The sequence below is a fragment of the Capra hircus genome, chromosome 2, assembly GCF_001704415.2.
Source record: "Capra hircus breed San Clemente chromosome 2, ASM170441v1, whole genome shotgun sequence".
Lineage (NCBI taxonomy): Eukaryota > Metazoa > Chordata > Mammalia > Artiodactyla > Bovidae > Capra > Capra hircus.
Window position 1 is genome coordinate 39,489,992 of NC_030809.1, and position 21,106 is coordinate 39,511,097.

At 43.4% G+C, this 21,106-nt stretch overlaps 2 protein-coding genes across 2 annotated transcripts; both read left to right on the forward strand.

The window, feature by feature from the left end:
• Positions 1,706-4,268, forward strand: LOC102189444 (gamma-crystallin A). Its single transcript, XM_018038469.1, has 3 exons — positions 1,706-1,714; positions 1,832-2,074; positions 3,868-4,268. The coding sequence occupies exons 1-3, from the start codon at positions 1,706-1,708 to the stop codon at positions 4,138-4,140; spliced, it is 525 nt and encodes a 174-aa protein (XP_017893958.1). The 3' UTR covers positions 4,141-4,268.
• On the forward strand, positions 17,701-19,914 carry LOC102189173 (gamma-crystallin B). The gene is made up of 3 exons (XM_005676443.3): positions 17,701-17,736; positions 17,834-18,076; positions 19,571-19,914. The coding sequence occupies exons 1-3, from the start codon at positions 17,728-17,730 to the stop codon at positions 19,844-19,846; spliced, it is 528 nt and encodes a 175-aa protein (XP_005676500.2). The 5' UTR covers positions 17,701-17,727; the 3' UTR covers positions 19,847-19,914.

A 21,106-nucleotide genomic window follows, 5' to 3' on the forward strand; every position in this document is an offset into this window, starting at 1 on the left:
TTTGTTGACTTTTGCTCAAAGTGGTGGTGTATTTCAATGTGGCATTGTGGCCGGAAAGACCAAGGCAGCCTTTTCCACACTGGTTCAATTACGGCTGTAACTAAGGTTGACCAGAAGACCTGCTGCATTAGGTCTGTCCTCTGGCCCTTGTGTACACTGTTGAACTTCACGGGACTCTGCCCAGCTTTTTTTTGGTGGGGGTCTAGCTCTGCCACATGCAAGGGAACATTTTTCTTTGTAGCTATTGATGCCTTTCCTCTTAACATCTGCACCTTTGCTCTGCATGCTGCCTGAAGACTTTCACAAATGGCCTTCTGGACATAGTGCCAGCTGTAGTGGATGTCCTTTTAGAGTCCCTTCCACAGGTTGAGAACCAGGACCCATGTTTGATTTCATCCTTCTGCATATGTATGGGACGACAAAGCATGGGGGATTGAGTCATATTCTGCCCCAGTATATCTGAAGAGTATTTCTAAAGCAGTACGTTGGCAGCAAGGGAAAAAGGTTCTCAAACAGTTGCCTGGGGTCTTCCTATGAAACAGTGGTGCTTCAGGGAGGGGAAACTCAGGCAAATCATGATACTAGTTTTGAAAATAAAAAGCATCCCTAGAAGATGGGTTGAGGGGAGAGGGGAATGAGAGGATCCTGGATATGTTCCTGCTCTTGGAGTGTCTCAGAGAGTCTCAGGAGACCTCTGTCATTTAAGCCCAAAGGGAGATGTTAAAACTCAAGACAAAATGTGGCTATTGACAAAATTGCTGCCTTTCACTAGCACCTCAAAGTTAAACATTTACAGGTTTATTTTATTTTTTCACCTCATTAAAGATATATGTACATAATGGAAAGTTACAGAAACCGAAAACAACAAAAAGGAGAAATAAAAACATAAAATTAAGACGTATAACCTTGCCATTCATCGATAGCTATGATTAACACTCAGCCTTCTACATGCACTAATTGTTTCTTCCCTGCATAAACATATGCGAAATATTTTTATCGAAACCACATAATACTGACAAGGTGATTTAGGAAATGCGGGTTTCCCAGGTTGTGTTAGCAGTAGAGACGGGGGTTCAATCTCTAGGTCTGGAAGATACACTGGAAGAGAGCATGGCAGCCCACTCCAGTGTTCTTGCCTGGAGAACCCCACGGACAGAGGAACCTGGCAGGCTACAGTCCACGGGGTCACTGAGAGTCGGACGCAACTGAAGCAACTTAGCACGCAAGTTAGGAAGTATAATTGCTTTTCAGTTAGAGGAATTTTTTTGGTTGCCCTTAGCACGTCAAGTCCTTCTGGAACTCATAGGACTGTCACGCGTCACCCCAGGGGGAACCACCAACCTCCTCTCAGCAGTTTCCATAGGCAAACTGTACAAAATCCTGGGCACGTAATGTATTTCTAGAGCCCTGCATAGGCTGAGAAGTGCATTCTTTGTCTCCAAGGTCACAATGGCTCTGCTGACTTCAATTCCTTTCACTGGCACGAGTGAGGACAACCTGAAAAGGCCAGAGAAAATGAGAGCCCCCTGCCCCATGATCCCAAATGAAAAAAAAAGGGAGAGAGAGGACACGGAAATCCCCTCACATGCTACCCCCAGGCCCCTTTTGTGTTGTTCTTGCCAACGCAGCAGCCGTCCTGCTATATATACCAGCTGCCACGTTTGTCCCCATCAGACTGGACGCCGATCACCCGCTGTCAACACCCATGGGGAAGGTGAGCTAGCTGAGGTGCCATACCATGCCTGCTGCGTGTCGATGTGTGTGTTTGTGGAGGGGGGAGGTATCTCCCAGCTGACTTCCTGCTGTCCCGTTATGTTCCGCCTGCATGCAGATCACCTTCTACGAGGACCGGGGCTTCCAGGGCCGCCGCTATGAGTGCAGCAGCGACCACTCCAACCTGCAGCCCTACATCAGCCGCTGCAACTCCATCCGCGTGGACAGCGGCTGCTGGATGCTGTATGAGCGCCCCAACTTCCAGGGCCACCAGTACTTCCTGCGGCGCGGCGACTACCCCGACTACCAGCAGTGGATGGGCCTCAACGACTCCATCCGCTCCTGCCGCGCTATTCCTTACGTGAGTCTTGCTTCAACCCGACTGGTGTGACAGCATCACTGATCCAGGGCCATAAATTCCTGTTTATAAAAGTCAGTTTGTTTCAACTCAGGACTAGTGTTCACAGCAAAATAACAAAGCCCAACTCTCAAGCACTGGAAAAAAAAAATAGATGCCTTTTTACTATGCTCTCATACGGAAATATTTAAACTCATTTAGCGTTAAAATGGAGAAGGCAATGGCACCCCACTCCAGTACTCTTGCCTGGAAAATCCCATGGACAGACGAGTCTGGTAGGCTGCATGGGGTCACTGAGAGTCGGACATGACTGAGCAGCTTCACTTTCACTTTTCACTTTCATACATTGGAGAAGGAAATGGCAACCCACTCCAGTGCTCTTGCCTGGAGAATCCCAGGGACAGGAGAGCCTGGTGGGGTGCCCTCTATGGGGTCGCACAGAGTTGGACATGATTGAAGCGACTTAGCAGCAGCAGCAGCAGCATTAAAATGGAGAAGGCAATGGCAACCCACTCCAGTACTCTTGCCTGGAAAATCCCATGGACATAGGAGTCCCGTAGGCTGCAGTTGCTGGGGTCGCTGCGAGTCAGACACGACTGAGTGGCTTCGCTTTCACTTTCAGGCATTGGAGAAGGAAATGGCAACCCACTCCAGTGTTCTTGCCTGTAGAATCCCAGGGACCAGGGAGCCTGGTGGGCTGCCGTCTATGGGGTTGCACAGGATCGGACACGACTGAAGCGACTTAGCAGCAGCTGATTCCTAATTTCTAAATAAAAATCACAATTTCAGTTAAAAAAAAAATCTATCAGTGTATCATTATTTCTTAACGATAAAAATACTGACAGACTATGGGAGAACAACATAGGTATAACATATTCTGACTGTATTAGCGATTATTTTCAATACTTTCTCTATGACATACAGATCTAGAAACTGCAACAATATGCCTGCTTGTAAGTGGCTCCCTGTATTTAGCAGATATTATCAACTAGTTTCTTACAAGGGTCAGAAAAATCATTCATTAAGATTTCATGAGATGTAGTCCTCACCAAAGTCCTGCTTAATGTCTATTAATCATGTGTAGCTTGTATTTGGACATTCTGAATCACCAAATTATGTGTCGTGGCAAGCAGATTCAGGAAGTGAAACCAAAATTTGGCTAGAGAAATTTGCAGATGCAAAAAGAGGTACAAGATAGGAACTTCTTTGAGGCCAGAAACTCAAAAGGTACAAGCGACTTGGCAAAATGTCAGACATGTGGATTAGGAGTAAATGTGAATTGTTGTCAATGGTGAGTGCAAACGTGACTTAAAAACATGCTTGATAAGATTCAGGGATACACAGTCATAATGGAAAAGGGAGTTAAATCTTCTCTGTAAACTCAACTAAATATAGTTACAATAGTTGTTTTTTGTTTTGCTTTCAAGGAATTCCTTTTGTTGACTTTATTTCAATGTTTATTTCTTCCATATGAGAGATTACTTGTCAGGTAAGTTTTATCTTAATACCCCCCCTGAAGAAGGAAATGGTAACCCACTCCAGTATTCTGGCCTGGAAAATCCCACGGATAGAGGAGCCTGGCAGCCTACAGTCCATGGGGTTGCAAAGAGTCAGACATGACTTAGCGACTAAACAACAACAACAATTTGTTAAACCAACAATGTAAGGAGAGGATACATATGTGACAGGATGGTTTGAAAACCATGCTTCATGAAGCTGCAGGATGGCTGGGTCACTTTTACTGACATCCAGGATGCCTACACTTATTTTTCATCTTTGGTTTATTGTCACAACAGACCAGCTCTCACAGGATAAGGCTGTACGAGAGAGATGACTATGGAGGCCTGGTGTCCGAGCTCACGGAAGACTGCTCCTGCATCCTCGACCGCTTCCGGCTCAGTGAGCTCCACTCCCTCCACGTGCTGGAGGGCTGCTGGGTCCTCTACGAGATGCCCAACTACCGGGGGCGGCAGTACCTGCTGCGGCCGGGGGATTACAGGCGCTACCACGACTGGGGGGCCATGGATGCCCGAGTGGGCTCTCTGAGACGGGCCATCGATTTGTACTAGGCTGTGCTTTTCTTATGATCCACAGAGAAACGCACTATATATACAAATCGTGTTACTGGCACATAAGTAATGCTTGTTCATCTTAAAGAATAACTGAATTTTAATAAATGGTGACCCTTGGCATCTTACCTGGCCCTGAAATCGAGTGTTTTGAACATCTGCTTACTTCCTGATGGCAGCAGTATTTATGAAGTTCCCATTCACATCACGGGAAGGAGGTAGAAACACTGTCTCTGCCCCTACAACCCACAGTATGAGGGAGAGAGAAAAGAAACATAATGAAAACTATTAAATCCATACACAGGAGAAGATATGGAACCAGTTGTGGCTGGGACACAAAAGGACTGCCAGAGAGGACTGCATTATCCTGGACTACAATATGAACTTTTATCAAAATCCAATTATGGAATACTCAGCTATGCAGAGTGAAGTAAGACAATGTGTTATCCTACACACCTCTGGGATTTCTTTCCACTAGAGTAGAGTTGCTCACCCAGCATGCTAATTCTTTTTACAAATTTACATGAGCAAAAATAGTGCTCTGTCCCAGTTAAATTCTTTATAGAAATTGAAAAGCTCATTTTAAAATTCATATGGAATTTGCAAGGGACCCAGAACAGCCAAAACAATCTTGAAAAAAGAAGAGCAAACTAGGAGGGCTCATACTTCACAGTTCCAAAGCTTACCACAAAGCAGCAGTAAACAACATGGCGGGGTGCTGGCATAAGGCAGGCATGGTGATGACAGGAATAGGCTTGGGAGTCCAGAAATATATGTTTACGTTCAACTGATTTTTGACAAGGGTGCTAAGACCACTCAATGGGGAAAGAATAGCTTTTCAACAAATAGTGCTAGGACTACCGGATATCCAAATGCAAGATAATAAAGTTAGACCCCCATTTCATACCACAGATAAAAATTAATTCAAAATAAATCAAAGAACTCAAACTATAAAACCCTTGGAAGAAAATAGAAACATACATATTCATGATCTTTTATTAGGCAATGACCTCTTAAAAATGACACCAAAAGCACAGGCTAACAACAATAAAAATAGTAAATGGGACGTCATCAAAATTAAAACATTTTACGCTTCCCAGGTGGTGCTAGTGGTAATGAACTACCTGCCAATGCAAGAGACACAAGAGACACAGGTTCAGTCCCTGGGTCAGGAAGATCCCCTGGAGGAGGGCATGGAAACCCACTCCAGTATTCTTGCCTAGAGAATCCCATGGACAGAGGAGAGGGTTACAGCCCATGGGGTCACCAAGAGTCAGACACAACTGAAGTGACTTAGCATGCACGTGTGAATCAAAGAATGCCATCAAGAAAGTGAAAAATACATGTATACCTTTGGCTGATTCATGTTGATGTATGGCAGAAATCAACACATTGTAAAGTAATTATCCTCCAATTAACATTTTTTAAAAGAGAAAGTGAAAAGACAGACTCTTGAATGAGGGAAAATATTTACCAAATATTTATAAACTTTTTATCTGGTTAGAGTCTAGTATTCAGAGTATTAAAAAAAAAAACAACTCTTAACAACCAAAGATAATAGACAAGACAATTAAAATGGGCAAAGTACTTATATTATATTTTTATGAAGAAGATATATAAATGGTCAAGAAGCTACTGAAAAGATGCTCAGCATATTAGTCATTGTTGGTTGTTGTTTACTCTCTAAGTCGTGTCCAACTCTTTTGTGACCCCATGGACTATAGCCCTCTGGGCTCCTCTATCCAGGGGATTTCCCAGGCAAGAATACTGGAGTGGGTTACCATTTCCTTCTCCAGGGGATCTTCCCGACCCAGGGATCAAACTCGCATCTCTTGCATTAGCAGGGTGTTCTGTGCCACTGAGCCACCACAGAAGCCCATTATTAGTCATTAGGGAAATTCAGATAAAAACCACAGTGAGATAGCACTTAATACCCACTAGGATGGCTGGACAGCATCGCCGATGCAATGAACATGAACTTGGGCAAACTCTGGGAAATGGTGATGGACAGGAAGGCCTGGGGAGCTGCAGTCCATAGGGTCACAAAGCGTTGGACTCGACTGGGTGACTGAACAACAACAACAATCCACTAGGGTGGTTATATTAATTTTAGAGAAAAATAAAACAGAAAATAGCAAGTGCTAGTAAGGATGTGGAGAGATTAGAACTTTCATAAATCTCTGTAATGTAAATTAATGTAAATACTTGTAAGTAATGTAAAGTTCTAATGTAAAGTAATGTAAAAAGATGCAGCCACTATGGGAAAACAGTTTGGTAGTTCCTCAAATACTTAAACTGAGTTATCATATGACTCAGCAATTCCACTCTGACATATATACTTAAAAGAATTGAAAAGAAATGTTCCAACAAAAACCTATTCATGAATGTTCACAGCAGCACTATTCACAATAGCCAGAGGTGAAAACAACCCAAATGTTTATCAGTGGATGACTGCATAAATGAAATGTAACAATGGGATATTCTTTGGCTGTAAAAAGGAATGAAGTCCTGATACATATTACATCATGGATGAACCTTGAAAACATGTCGAGTGAAAGAAGCTGGTCACGTCTATTATAGGATTCATTTGTATGAAACACCCAGAATAGGCAAATCTAGAGACAGTAAGTATATTCATGGTTGTTTAGGACTGGGGGATAGGTCAATAAAGGAACAATAACTAGAGGGTTCAGGACTTTTCACTGTGGAATGAGCATTTTCTAAAATTGACTGTGGCGACAGTTGCACGTAACTGTGAATATACTAAAACCACTGAATAACACACGTTAAATGGGCAAATATTTATGTGAATTATATCTCAATGAAGCTGTTTAAAAATAATAAAGCCCTGAACAGACCCTTAAGTAATAAAGAATCTTTTAAAATAAGATTCCGTCTTGCTGAAGGAACATATGCTATGAATTATAAGTATGAAAATACACATATTATTAAACGGCTGTGGCTCTTGCCAATACCAAACATGCAGGAGACTTGTGGTTTTGCTGCTGGCTTAGTTAAACCACGCTTAGTGTGTTGTCCTCTGTTGAGTGACCAGTGAATTACGAGCTCTGTTTTTGTTTTTGTTTTTTTAAGGAAAACCCAGGTGATATGTCTCATTGAAGATAATTTTAACTTGGAGGTTTTGTTTTGTTTCAACCTAGTGAATTTAAGGATTTAGAAACTAGCATTTTATCTAACACACCTTGGAATGCCACAAGCTTCTTTCTCTGTAAAATTAGAGGTATTGGTCAAGAGGAGTTCCCTGCTTCCTTCAGTTCTGATTCTTTAAGACACTATTAGGTTTCTAGGTGGAATATCTTAATGGTTACCAATGTAGGCCTTGAGGTCCGTGGACTTGGTTTCTGGCTTGACCACCTAGTGGCTGTGTGAACTTGAGCAAGTTATTTATCCTCATAAGCCTTAGTTTTCCCACTTGTATGTTCTTGTGAGGAATAAATGGGATGCTTCTTATAAAAGAAGCTCAATAAATAGTAGTCATCACTCCATCAGTTTTACCTCATTGTGCTATATATATATGTATATATATATATATATATATATATATGGATTTCATAGAAAGGGGGGAGAGTGAAGTAAATTAGCTATTTTCTAAAAAAAATTAGAGAAAATGTGAACATCCTCGATGTCCTTTTCATAGTCGTTCAGTACTGCTGTCTTGCTACCCGGATGGCTCAGTGGTAAAGAATACCCTTGCAAATGCAGGAAACGCAGGTTTGATCCCTGGGTCGGAAAGATCCCCTGAATGAGGAAATGGTAACCCTCTCCAGATCCTTGCCTGCAAAATCCCATGGACAGAGGAGCCTGGAGGGCTATAGTCCATGGGCCATTGCCCATGGGGTCGAAAAGAGTCAGACATGACTGAACAACTAAACACATATACATACATAGGTGGTTATAGGCTGGCTCCAATCAACTTTGACACAACTTTCAGCCTGTGTCATGTGGTACTGTAAAGTTCATCCAGACCTCTTGCAAAACTGGTGGTAGGCATCACTAACAGAATTCTGAGGCAAACAAGTATATTAAGACATTTTAGAGTTTGATTTTAGAGATCAAACAAAACACTTAGAAATAAAGTGTAGCCATTGTTCGGTATCCAAGGGGGATTGGTTACAGAATCCCCACGGATATCGAAATCTATGGATGCTCAAGTCCCTTATATAAAATGGTGCAGTATTTGCATATAACTACGCAATCCTCCAATATACTTTAAATCATCTCTAGGTTACTAATAATCCCTACTACAATGTAAATGCTGTGTGCTGCGCTTAATTTTCAATTGTGTCTGACTCTGCAACCCTTCCGTCTATAGCCCACAAGGCTCTTCTGTCCATGGGATTTCCCAGACAAGAATACTGGAATGGGTTGCCATTTTCTTCTCCAGGGAATCTTCCCAACCCAGGTATTGAACCCACATCTGTGTCTCCTGCATTGCAGGCAGATTGTTTACCCAAGAGACTATCAGGGAAGTTTGAAACTTTACATATCATTTACATTGTATTTACACAGTATTAGTATGTAAATGATATGTAAATAGTTGCCAGCGTGGCAAATTCAAGTTTTGATTTTTGAAACTTTCTGAATATTTTTGTTTCCGGTTACTTTCTGTGATTGCTTAAATTCATGGATGTAGAATTCATGGATACAGGGACCCCACAACTACATTAGTTCAGGAGATTGCTGAGAGACCTGGCCTTACCTGCTGACTCCAATGTCATAGGAAAGATTGAGTCAGAGACTGCACACAAGCCCTTTTACTTGTATAGTCAGCTTCTGATTTTAGAGCATCAGGGACCTGAACTGAGTCAGGTAGGGGGTGAGTAGCTCTTTCAGGGCCTGCATCATTGGCTGGTGGAGGAGCAAGCCCTTGCAAACAAAACTACCAGTGACCACCTCCCTGGCTAGCCCATGCCTTGCTTTGACATTGCGTCTTCTAAAGCAGTTTTTTCTTTCACAGTACTCACAGACACATGAAATTATTGAATAGGCACTATTTCTGAAGAACACATTCAGGAAGCAGTGACTCCATCCATCCATTCATACTCCTGCACTTACTGCTTGTGTAATCTTTGGAACAGCAAGGAGATCAAATGAATCAATCCTAAAGGAAATCAACCCTGAATGATCATTGGAAGGACTAATGCTGAAACTGAAGCTCCAATACTTAATATTGAAGCAAGACCACAGGTATGAGTGAGGGGTCGTAGCTGCACTCTCAGGAGGGAATCTGCAGTGAAACAGGCCTACAGTCAGCAAAATCCTCCCAAGAACACGTTACTGTGAGTTCCTTGACTGGCCCCTGTTCTAAACCCACCTCAGTGCGGTTGGTAGACTACAGAAGCCAAGGGCACCATCACCTGTGACAAGACTTACGGGTGTATGTGCTGGTGTGTGTGATTTAGGCCTGGTTTGGCTAACAGTAGAATTTTTCTCCTTTTCTCATTTCTGTATCACCAATGAAGTTTTCTATTTAACTTTTTAGTCTTCACTACATTATAACTGTATCCTTTCTCTTAAAGTGCTCTGGAGGTCTTTGAAGTGGTATGGAAAAGGAAAATTGATATGCAAAGAACAAATCAAAAGCAGTATCCTCACTCTCATTATTTTATTGAACTCTTTTTGGGCTAAGTGGAGAAACAGTAGGAATAGACACAACACACACTGAAATTTGTTTTAAAACTTGGAAGTGCAGAAGGGAGTTTTTTCCCCCCTATCTTTTCATCTAAATTCAAGATGTCTGATGATCTGGGCCAATGGAAGGAATCTGTTCCCGATACGGAACACCTTCCCTTCTTGGAAGCTTATCAAATCCCACCTAATCTTCAAGGCAGTCTAGGTCCCTCTTCCCAGGATAGCTCCTCATACAACCAGCTTTTACTTGTCTCTTCCTTCTCTGAACATCTATATCCACTTCATGACGACCCAACTTAGCAATGAGGCACTGCCTTTCTCACATGATGTCTTTTTGTCTTGGTTTAGTGTCTTCAACAAGGCATAAGGATAAGGGCCATGTCATGCTTCTCTAATCCTCATGATTAATTACTAATTACTTATATGGATGAATAGTAGTCATGTATGGATGTGAGAGTTGGACTATTAAGAAAGCTGAGAGCTGAAGAATTGATGCTTTTGAACTGTGGTGTTGGAGAAGACTCTTGAGAGTCCCTTGGACTGCAAGGAGGTCCAACCAGTTAATCCTAAAGAAATCAGTCCTAAATATTCATTGGAAGGACTGATGTTGAAGCTGAAGCTTCAATACTTTGGCCACCTGATGCAAAGAGCTGACTCATTGGAAAAGACTCTGATGTTGGGAAAGATTGAAAGCAGAAGGAGAAGGGGACGACAGAGGATGAGATGGTTGGATGGCATCACCGACTCGATGGACATGAGTTTGAGGAAGCTCCGGGAGTTGGTGATGGACAGGGAGGCCTGGCGTGCTGCAGTCCATGAGGACTCAAAGAGTCGGACATGACTGAGCTACTGAACTGAACTGATGTGGATAAATAGAGCCCTGGAAATGTGCAAAACAGTAAGGGATTCTGACTTTATTGCAAACGATTCCAGTTTATTTTGGAAAGCAATGGCTCTCCCACACAAGGTCACCAATGAGGATGTTCAGAGACAGAGATGGCAGCATCTCACACTCAGTCCTCTACCTGGTTCTGATAGCCTCCAGTCCTGTCTGCTTCTTGGTGACCTGGAAAAACTTGAAGCGAGGTAAAAAATGGCCCAGAGATCGGCAGGCTGGTGTAGGATGGCAGCAGGGAGACCTTCGTGCAGGGAGGGGTGGAGTTAGAGCACCACCCTGTGAAGGTCTCAGAGCTTACCTCTAACAGCTAAAGGAAAGAGACAGGGGAGATGGCCTGAGAAAGAGAACAAAAATGAAAGAAAAGGTGAAAAACAACATTTTTTTGTGTGAAGAAAAATAATGAGATTCCCCACCACTTCCTTGCATTTTAGAAGATGGATGGGTCAATGGAATGAGACATTTGGTCCTGGGTGCGGCAAGACATGCTTTGTTACATCTCTTTGTAGGATCAGCCAACACCCCAGTCTAAAATATATAGGAGATTAAGGGAGGGACTGAGCCAATGAGCCTTTTAGCACAAATATTCGAATACCAAGTTCACAGTTATATACAAGCCCTTTTTTTTTCTTTTCTTTAAAAAGAAGTGCAAAACTCATTTTTAAAAACACAGGTCTTATTTAAATCAGAAAAAAAAACCCTTTAAAGTTCTTTAGAATATCATAGTTGAATAAACTTATATATCAAAACACATTTGACTCAAATGTCAAAACACATGAATGGATCTAACATAACCCTGTTTTTTTTCCAAAAATGAAATTGTTCATTTAAGAGCCATTGAAGTTACCTTCTCTGGTGCTTCCCTGGTGGTTCTGAAGGTAAACAATCTGCCTGCGAAGCAGGAGACCCAAGTTCAATCCCTGGGTTGGAAAGATCCCCTGGAAGAGACCATGGCAACCCACTCCAGTATTCTGGCCTGGAGAATCCCCCTGGACCGAGGAGCCTGCCAGGCTATAGTCCATAGTGTCATGGAGAGTCAGACACGACTGAGCAACTTAGCACAGCACAGAGTTACCTGGAGGCTTCCCAGGTGGCTCAGTGGTAAAGAATCCACCTGCCAAGCAGGAGACTCATGTTTGATCCCTGGGTGGAGAAGATCCCCTGGAGAATGAAATGGCAACCCATTCCAGTATTCTTGCCTGGGAAATCCCATGGCCAGAGGAGTCTGGTGGGCTGCAGTCCATGGGGTCTCAAAAGAGGTGGACACGACCGAGCAACTAAGTAGCAATAAGAGTTACCTGAGGCCTGTTAGAAGCCTCAGTGGAAATAGTGCATTGCCTTCCCTGCCACCCAGTCTCATACAAATGTTTCAGTTTGTCAACTGGGTTTTCTTGAAGCATCTGCAGACTCCTTTCTCTGGTGGCCACTGGCATGTCTCCCAGATGAAACCTCTTGAGCTCATTAGCACATCATTGACACGACCCTGCTGAAGGAAGCCACATCTGCTCTCACTTGAGTGGGTACGACTGAACTTCCAGTATACATTACATCACTTATTTAGCTCATGATGATGAAATAGCAGTAGTTAGTAATGACAGCCTACCTTATGAAGAGTGTTGTGTGTGTTCCAGACATCATACCAGAAATCTTAGAATACATCATGTGGCTAACATAGCACAGTTATTATCAAGAGTTCCCCAAATATTTGAGGGATCTGGGACAAGAGCATAAATAGAGCCCCATCACCACTCCATGGCCCACCCTCCTCCCTTCTCACTCCTGCACATGCCCAAGCTCCATCCACATGTTCCACCTCCCCTCACCCCCGATCACGTCCCCCAAACAGGCTCCCTTTTGTGAACAGTGTCCTTGGGTGGGTGGATGAAGATTCTCTTCTAGGTTTTGGAAGCAAGGATGTAAATGGAGGAAATTCTGGAGCTCCAGGTACAAGGAGTGTGGTCTCTAAGGAGTGTGGGCATGTCCCCATTGCCACCACACATTCCTGTCCTGTGAGCAAGACAGCAGCTAGAGGGCGCCAGAGGATGCTCTCTGAACCCCCAGTCCAGGCCAAGATTCCCAAAGGACCAAGTCTAATCACATGCCAATCACTGTGAGAACCAAATCTAAAAAAGTACACACAACCCCAGTGTTCATCACAGCACTGTTTACAATGGTGAGGACATGGAAGCAACCTAGGTGTCCACCGGGAGATGAATGGATAAGAAAGCCGTGGTACATATAAGAAAGCAGTGGTACATGTACACAATGGAATATTACTCACCTATTAAAAAGAATGCATTTGAATCAGTTCTAATGAGGTGGGTGAAACCAGAGCCTGTTATACAGAAAGAAAGAAAAACACCAACACAGTATACTAACACATATATAAGGAATTTAGAAAGATGGTAACGATGACCCTATATGCGAGACAGCAAAAGAGACACAGATGTAAAGAACAGTCTTTTGGACTTGGTAGGGGAAGGCGAAGGTGGGGTGATTTGAGAGAATAGCATTGAAACATGTATATTATCACATGTGAAACAGATCACCAGTCCAGGTTCGATGCATGAGACAGGGAGCTCAGCGCTGGGATGACCCTGAAGGATGGGATGGGGAGGGAGGTGGCAGGAGGTTCAGGATGGGGAATACATGTACACTCGTGGCTGATTCATGTGAATGTATGACAAAAACCACTACAATATTGTAAAGCAATTAGCCTCCAATTAAAATATATTTTTTAAAAGCAAAAAATAAAAAGGTGCACACAGCTAGGAAGTAGAGGAACTGGGAACTGAGCCTGACAAATCTGTCAGCCTTGAAGGCCTATAAACTAATTGTTTCTGCATAAAACATGGCTTGTTTTAGAAGTTTATCTTTCTAGATATACATATCTTATACACTTCACATAGTGGGTTCAATGTCATCCTTTTTTTTTTTTAATTTGTAAAGCTGTGTCTCTATCAACCTTGAGAATCTTTGGCTTTAACAGGAATTCTGGTAAATTATAGCTGCTGTTCTAGTTGCTAAGTTGTGCCCAACTCTTTGCAACCCCATGTACTTCCCACCAGACCCCTCCATCCATGGGATTTCCCAGGCAAGAATACTGGAGTGGGTTGCCATTTCCTTCTCCAGGAGATCTTCCAGACCCAGGGATCGAACCCATGCCTCCTGCATTGGCAGGCAAATTCTTTAGCACTGAACCACTCTCCTTCAATTGACATTGTTGCCAGGCTGATTTCTTCAACCTGGCTCTAGGATCTCAGCATTAGCTGACTGTAAAAGGTTCTTTAATCCCTGAGTCACTGATTTGGGTATGGTGGCTCAGAGGTTAAAGCGTCTGCCTGGAATGTGGGAGACCAGGGTTCGATCCCTGGGTCGGGAAAATCCCCTGGAGAAGGAAATGGTGACCCACTCCAGTATTCTTGCCTGGAGAATCCCATGGACAGAGGAGCCTGGTGGGCTACAGTAAACGGGGACGCAGAGTCGGACACGACTGAGTGATTTCACTTTCTTTCACTTTTCTAAGACTGCAGTGCAGGGGCCTGGTGGGCTACAGTCCACAGGGTCGCAAAGAGTCAGACACGACTGAGCGATTTCACTTTCTTTCACTTTCCTAAGGCTGCAGTGCATGTGTGCATGCTCAGTCGTCTCCAACTCTTTGGGAGGGACTGGAGCCCACCAGTCTCCTCTGTCCATGGGATTTTTCAGACAAGAAATACTGGAGTGGGTTGCCATTTCCTTCTCCAGGGGATCTTTCTGACCAAGGGATAGAACCCAGGTCTCCTATGTCTCCTGCATTGCAGCCAGATTCTTTACCAGCTGAGCCGCTGGGGAAATGGTAACCACCTAATCTCTGTCATTCCATAGAGGGTCATGCCAGGGCCAGTATCTGCTGGATACTGTGTTGGTTCTATTCCAGTAGAGGGACCCCTTACCCATGGTGGGTTTCTCTTTTTATAGGTAGAGCCTTAGGTGATAAATCTATTACATGTTAACATAAATAATATGTTTTATGAATAATAACCATGTTTTCCAAAGCAAAAAGCAAGTAATGAAAAGGCTGAAATTGCTTTGCTGCTGCTGCTAAGTCACTTCAGTCGTGTCCAACTCTGTGCAACCCCATAGACTGCAGCCCACCAGGTTCCTCGATCCTGGGACTCTCCAGGCAAGAACACTGGAGTGGGCTGCCATTTCCTTCTCCAATGCATGCATGCATGCTAAGTCACTTCAGCCTCTTTCACGTCATACAGCCTCTGGAAAAACTCCACTGCACACGTGTGAAGGAAGAAGAGTGAAAAGGGCAAATAACATCTTGGGGGCTTCCCCAGTGTCTCAGCAGTAAAAAAGAAAAAAGAAAAAAAAAATCCACCTGCAATGCAGGAGCTGCAGGAGACACGGGTTTAGTCCCTGGGCCAGGAAGGTCCCCTGGAAGATTAATCCACTCCAGGATTCTCACCTGGAAAATCCCACAGACAGAGGAGCCTGGTGGACTACAGTCCCTAGGGTTGCAGAGTCTGACATGACTGAAGCGACTAAGTACACATGCACACATTGTTATGAAAACTGTTCTGACCATATGAACCCCTTGGAAGTGTCTTGGGGACTTTAGGGGTCCCCGTGCTGCACTGTGAAGTCCATACCATGAAGATGCTCTGTTGTCTAGCCTGGGTGCTGTCTAGCATCTCAAAAGTCTGAGAAAGTAGGGGATGTGGCACCTTGAGGGTTTCTACATTACTACTTGCTGTTGTTCAGTCAAAAAGTTATGTCTGATGTTTTTGCAACCCCAGGGACTGTAGCCCACCAGGCTTTTCTGTCCATGGGATTTCCCAGGCAAGGATACTGGAGTGGGTTGCCATTTCCTTCTCCAGGGGATCTTCTTGACCCAGGGATCAAACTCACACTTCCTGCACAGCAGGCAGATTCTTCACCACTGAACCACCAGAGAAGCTCCCACATTACTCCTTCAGTTCAGTTCAGTTCAGTCGCTCAGTCGTGTCCGACTCTCTGAGACCCCAGGAATCGCAGCACGCCAAGCCTCCCTGTCCATCATCAACTCCCGGAGTTCACTCAGACTCACGTCCATCGAGTCAGTGATGCCATCCAGCCATCTCATCCTCTGTCGTCCCCTTCTCCTCCTGCCCCCAATCCCTCCCAGCATCAGAGTCTTTTCCAATGAGTCAACTCTTCGCATGAGGTGGCCAAAGTACTGGAGTTTCAGCTTCAGCATTATTCCTTCCAAAGAACACCCAGGACTGATCTCCTTCAGAAAGGACTGGTTGGATCTCTTTGCAGTCCAAGGGACTCTCAAGAGTCTTCTCCAACACCACAGTTCAAAAGCATCAATTCTTCGGCACTCAGCTTTCTTCACAGTCCAACTTTCACATCCATACATGACCCTGGGAAAAACCATAGCCTTGACTAGATGGACCTTAGTCGGCAAAGTAATGTCTCTGCTTTTGAATATGCTATCTAGGTTGGTCATAACTTTTCTTCCAAGGAGTAAGCGTCTTTTAATTTCATGGCTGCAATCACCATCTGCACTGATTTTGGAGCCCAAAAAATAAAGTCTGACACTGTTTCCACTGTTTCCCCATCTATTTCTCATGAAGTGATGGGACTAGATGCCATGATCTTTGTTTTCTGAATGTTGAGCTTTAAGCCAAATTTTTCATTCTCCACTTTCACTTTCATCAAGAGGCTTTTTAGTTCCTCTTCACTTTCTGCCATAAGGGTGGTGTCATCTGCATATCTGAGGTTATTGATATTTCTCCCAGCAATCTTGATTCCAGCTTGTGTTTCTTCCAGTCCAGTGTTTCTCATGATGTACTCTGCATATAAGTTAAATAAGCAGGGTGACAATATACAACCTTGACGTACTTCTTTTCCTATTTGGAACCAGTCTGCTGTTCCATCTCCGTTTCTAACTGTTGCTTCCTGACCTGCATACAGATTTCTCAAGAGGCAGGTCAGGTGGTCTGGTATTCCCATCTCTTTCAGAATTTTCCACAGTTTATTGTGATCCACACAGTCAAAGGCTTTGGCATAGTCGATAAAGCAGAAATAGATGTTTTTCTGGAACTCTCTTGCTTTTTCCATGATCCAGCGGATGTTGGCAATTTGATTTCTGGTTCCTCTGCCTTTTTTAAAACCAGCTTGATCACGGTTCATGTATTGCTCAAGCCTGGCTTGGAGAACATTACTCCTTATATTAACTCAAATCACGCTTATCAAGGTGAAGAGGAAAGACAGATCTTAGGACATTTGAAGGAGGCCAGGAACCCCCCCAGAAAGCGAGCAATGTCTGGGCAGCACCAGCAGAAGGAAGGATGCAGGCTCCCAGGGAGACATGAAGAGAGGAAGGCCACAACCATCTGCTTTCATTCAGGTCAAAGCCAAGGACTGAGGGCCTACTCTGTGCCCATCCCCTGCTCTAGAGCTCAGGGACAGAAAAGAACAAGTATCATTTCCAGCTTCAGGGAGCCCACAAATTTCCAGCCAAGTGTCAATTTCACTCAAGATAGGCCTCCAAACAACAACATTGATAATCACAGAGTCTTGAATTTGAACTAACTTTATGCTTTTCAAAGCATTTTCACAAATTACTTCATTTGATTCCCTCTTCCTTAAGATATTACAGTTCTCATTTTCAAGAATTTTTTGTAAACACCAGTCCCTAAGCAGAACATGTTTAATTACCTTTAAGGAGTCAGTTAAGCAGAGTAGGCTATAAACTAAAAGCATGGGGATAGAATTTTGCTCATCCTTCTAAAGAGGAAAGACTTTTCATTTTGGTGGCAACAACAGCTTTTGTGAATTAGAAAAACCCGAACCTACCAGAAAGAATGAGAGTAAACATTCAGCTAAGCCCAATGACCAGGGGGAGGGGGAGCGGAGAGCTTGCAAATCCCCTTACTCACCGAAATAGGCCCCTTTTGTGTGATTTCCTGCGGAGGCAGCAGTCAGGGCTGCTATATATACAGCGGCCCTCCCCCTAGTCCCACACAGCACCCAGCGAACACCTCCTGCTCCCTCTCGCCAACATGGGAAAGGTAAGTGCGGGGTACCTGACGCTCCACCTTTGCCCCGTCGCGGCATCCTCAGCGGGGCTGCAAATCGCTTCATGCTCCCACATCTTCCATTCTGCAGATCACCTTCTACGAGGACCGGGGCTTCCAGGGCCACTGCTACGAGTGCAGCAGCGACTGCCCCAACCTGCAGCCCTACTTCAGCCGCTGCAACTCCATCCGCGTGGACAGCGGCTGCTGGATGCTGTATGAGCGCCCCAACTACCAGGGCCACCAGTACTTCCTGCGGCGCGGCGACTACCCCGACTACCAGCAGTGGATGGGCCTCAGCGACTCCATCCGCTCCTGCCGCCTCATCCCGCAAGTGAGCCTGGTTCTGTCTTTGTCTTCCGTCTCTTTGGACATCAAAGCCATTAAAAAATAGCATTCCTCAACCAAATCGTTCTAACTAGACAGCAGGAAGTGGGAGTGAGCCCAGGACATGCAGTCCATTCTAGAGGGGTGTCTCAGATGGGAAGCCATTCTTCATGAACTCCGTGGTGTTTTTTTTTTTTTTCAAATCACAGATTCCCAGTGTTTTATGTTTTAAATGTAGTCAAAGATAAAAAGACGCATTAAGAGAAAGCATGTCATAGAAGAGACTGAAGTTATCTATTCAAGATATCATTTCTTTTTTTTAAGTATAGGTGATTTAAAATTTTGTGCTAATTTCTGCTGTACAGCAAAGAGATTCAGTTATACATACAATACATTTTTATATTATTTGCCATTTTGGTTTATCACAGGATATTGTATATAGTTCCCTGTGCTGTATAGTAGGGCCTTCTTGTTTATCCATTCTAAATACAATACTTGCATCTGCTAACCCCAAACTCCTACTCCAAGATATAATTTTTTTTTAAGTGGTCATTGCAAGCTGTGTCAACTCAGAAACCCAGTATATCCAAATTTATAAATACAATCTGTGTCTGTTTAATTGATAAAAATACTTTTGCTTGCTTTGACTTACTTTTCTATTTGATTTTCTTCCTAGAGAAGACAGGCCCCCTGGTTTCTATTCTAATTTTGTAATCGGTACCTATTAGCTTGTTTAGGGGTAGGAATCAGAGGAAAGCCTCATCAAAACTAAAGTTTGAGATCCAGTATTTCCCTGAGAGTGATTGCAGAGTTCTTAGAAGAATGTGTGGGAGTTGGGGGTTGGGGGGTGGGATAAGTGTCATCCAAACTTCACAAAACATCCAAGTTTCATGAAGATGATTCCTGCTGCTGAGGGAGTGAGGAAGGGGAGGGTAGGAGGTCAGAAAGGAAGCTTGATTGTCACATAGGTTGAAATTTGAACTGAAAATGAGGTTACAAAGACAGAGGTAGAAAAAATGTGCCATCTTATTTTTTTTTTTTTCACAAGGGCCTCATAATCCTTTGTTCCAAAGTAAACATGAAAAGCAAAACATTGGTCTTACAGAAATAGCTAAATTTTGGTTCCTTTTTAACAAGAGTAATAGATCAAATGAGGCTTCACTTTCCAATGATGCTTACTTTTCTACTTTGAGAGGAACTTTCTCTGATAAGAAGCCCTAAAATAATCAACCTTATTTTAGACCAACCTTAATTCTCAAGGAGAGGGTGCTACATAACAACTGAAGGGCTGCTGTACTCTGTTTCTAGCTTAGCCCAGAAGGTGTTAGATTCACAAATGGGCAATGAGGGCAGGGAAGGCACCTTAACCCTGCAAACATGGTTGTTGTAGACTTGGACTAAGAGAGCTCTGGGGCAGGTGTGACCAGGGAGCACAGGGGCTAGAACTTTAATTTCTCTCTATTTGTATCCATTTACTTTTTCTTTTCTATCTGTCACCCAGCACACCGGCACTTTCAGAATGAGGATCTACGAGCGAGATGACTTCAGAGGACAGATGTCAGAGATCACAGATGACTGTCCCTCTCTTCAAGACCGCTTCCACCTCAATGAGGTTCACTCCCTCAACGTGCTGGAGGGTTCCTGGGTCCTCTATGAGATGCCAAGCTACAGGGGAAGGCAGTACCTGCTGAGGCCAGGGGAGTACAGGAGATATCTCGACTGGGGGGCAATGAATGCCAAAGTTGGTTCTTTAAGACGGGTGATGGATTTTTATTGAAGTTTTAAATTCTCCACTTTTCTCCTTTAGAATCGAATAAAAGATTTAGCTTGTGTTTCTGGCACAAATAGAGTCCTGCCTTTCTTTTCATGTATGGGGTCTTCATAAGCAATTAATGGCATTTGGCCAGATATGATGACATGTTTTTAAGATGGGGAACAACATCTCGTAAGGGGAATTAAGTAGAGGATATTTCTGCCAGCATTCTTTTAAAGTCTAGACCATGTGAAAGTGTAGTCGCTCAGTCATGTCTGACTCTTTGTAACCCCATGGACTGTAGCCCGCCAGGCTCCTCTGTCCATGGGATTCTCCAGGCAAGAATACTGGAGTGGGTTGCCATTCCCTTCTCCAGGGGATCTTTCCGACCCAGGGATTGAATCCGGGCCTTCCACTTTGCAGGCAGATTCTTTACCATCTGAGCCACCAGGGAAGCCCTAAGCTAGACCGCGTAGGCTCAAAGTTCAACTCAACTGGGTCAACCCATTTGTGGTTAACCTTACAAGGATATATCTACAGTTATAATAATATTGATAAGTACTTGTTGAAACACTTCAAGTTATCCCTCCAGGTTATCCCACCATCTTCCCTATTTAATCCAAATTTTACCTAATCAACAAAGTCATCCTTAGCATCTTGACTCTTACTTTAGCTCCATAAACAAACAAACTGGTCATTTCACCACTTCCCTCCTTGTCTTTCTAACAGCCTCCAACCATTTCTCCCAATTCTATGTCCAATATCTCATACCTCCATGATATTTTCACGGAACTAGAACTCACTGTCTCTTTGCAGTATGTGCTTTGCAGAAATTTTCCAGGATTTTTAGCAAAAACACCGACACATAGAAAAATTCTGCCTCCTATCACTTTAATAGGGGTAAAGTATTATGACATGTGAAAAATAATACTAAATCAAAAATAAAGCACTGGGAACTTCCCTGGCAGTCCAGTGGTTGGGACTCTATGCTTGCATAGAGTCATGGGTTCAATCTCTGGTGCGGGAACTAAGATCTCACATGCCACTCAGTAAAGCCAAAAAGAAAGAAAAGATGTAAAAAATAGAAGATTGAAATTTTCTGGAGAAGTCTGATTAATTGGAGGGGACATATATGTACTTATGGCTGATTCATGTTTATGTCTGACAAAACACAAGAAAATTCTGCAAAGCAATTATCTTTCAATTAAAAAATAAATTTACTAAAAAATGAATTAAGGTCACTAATAAAAAATTACAACATAATACATTAAAGAAAGTAAAAAT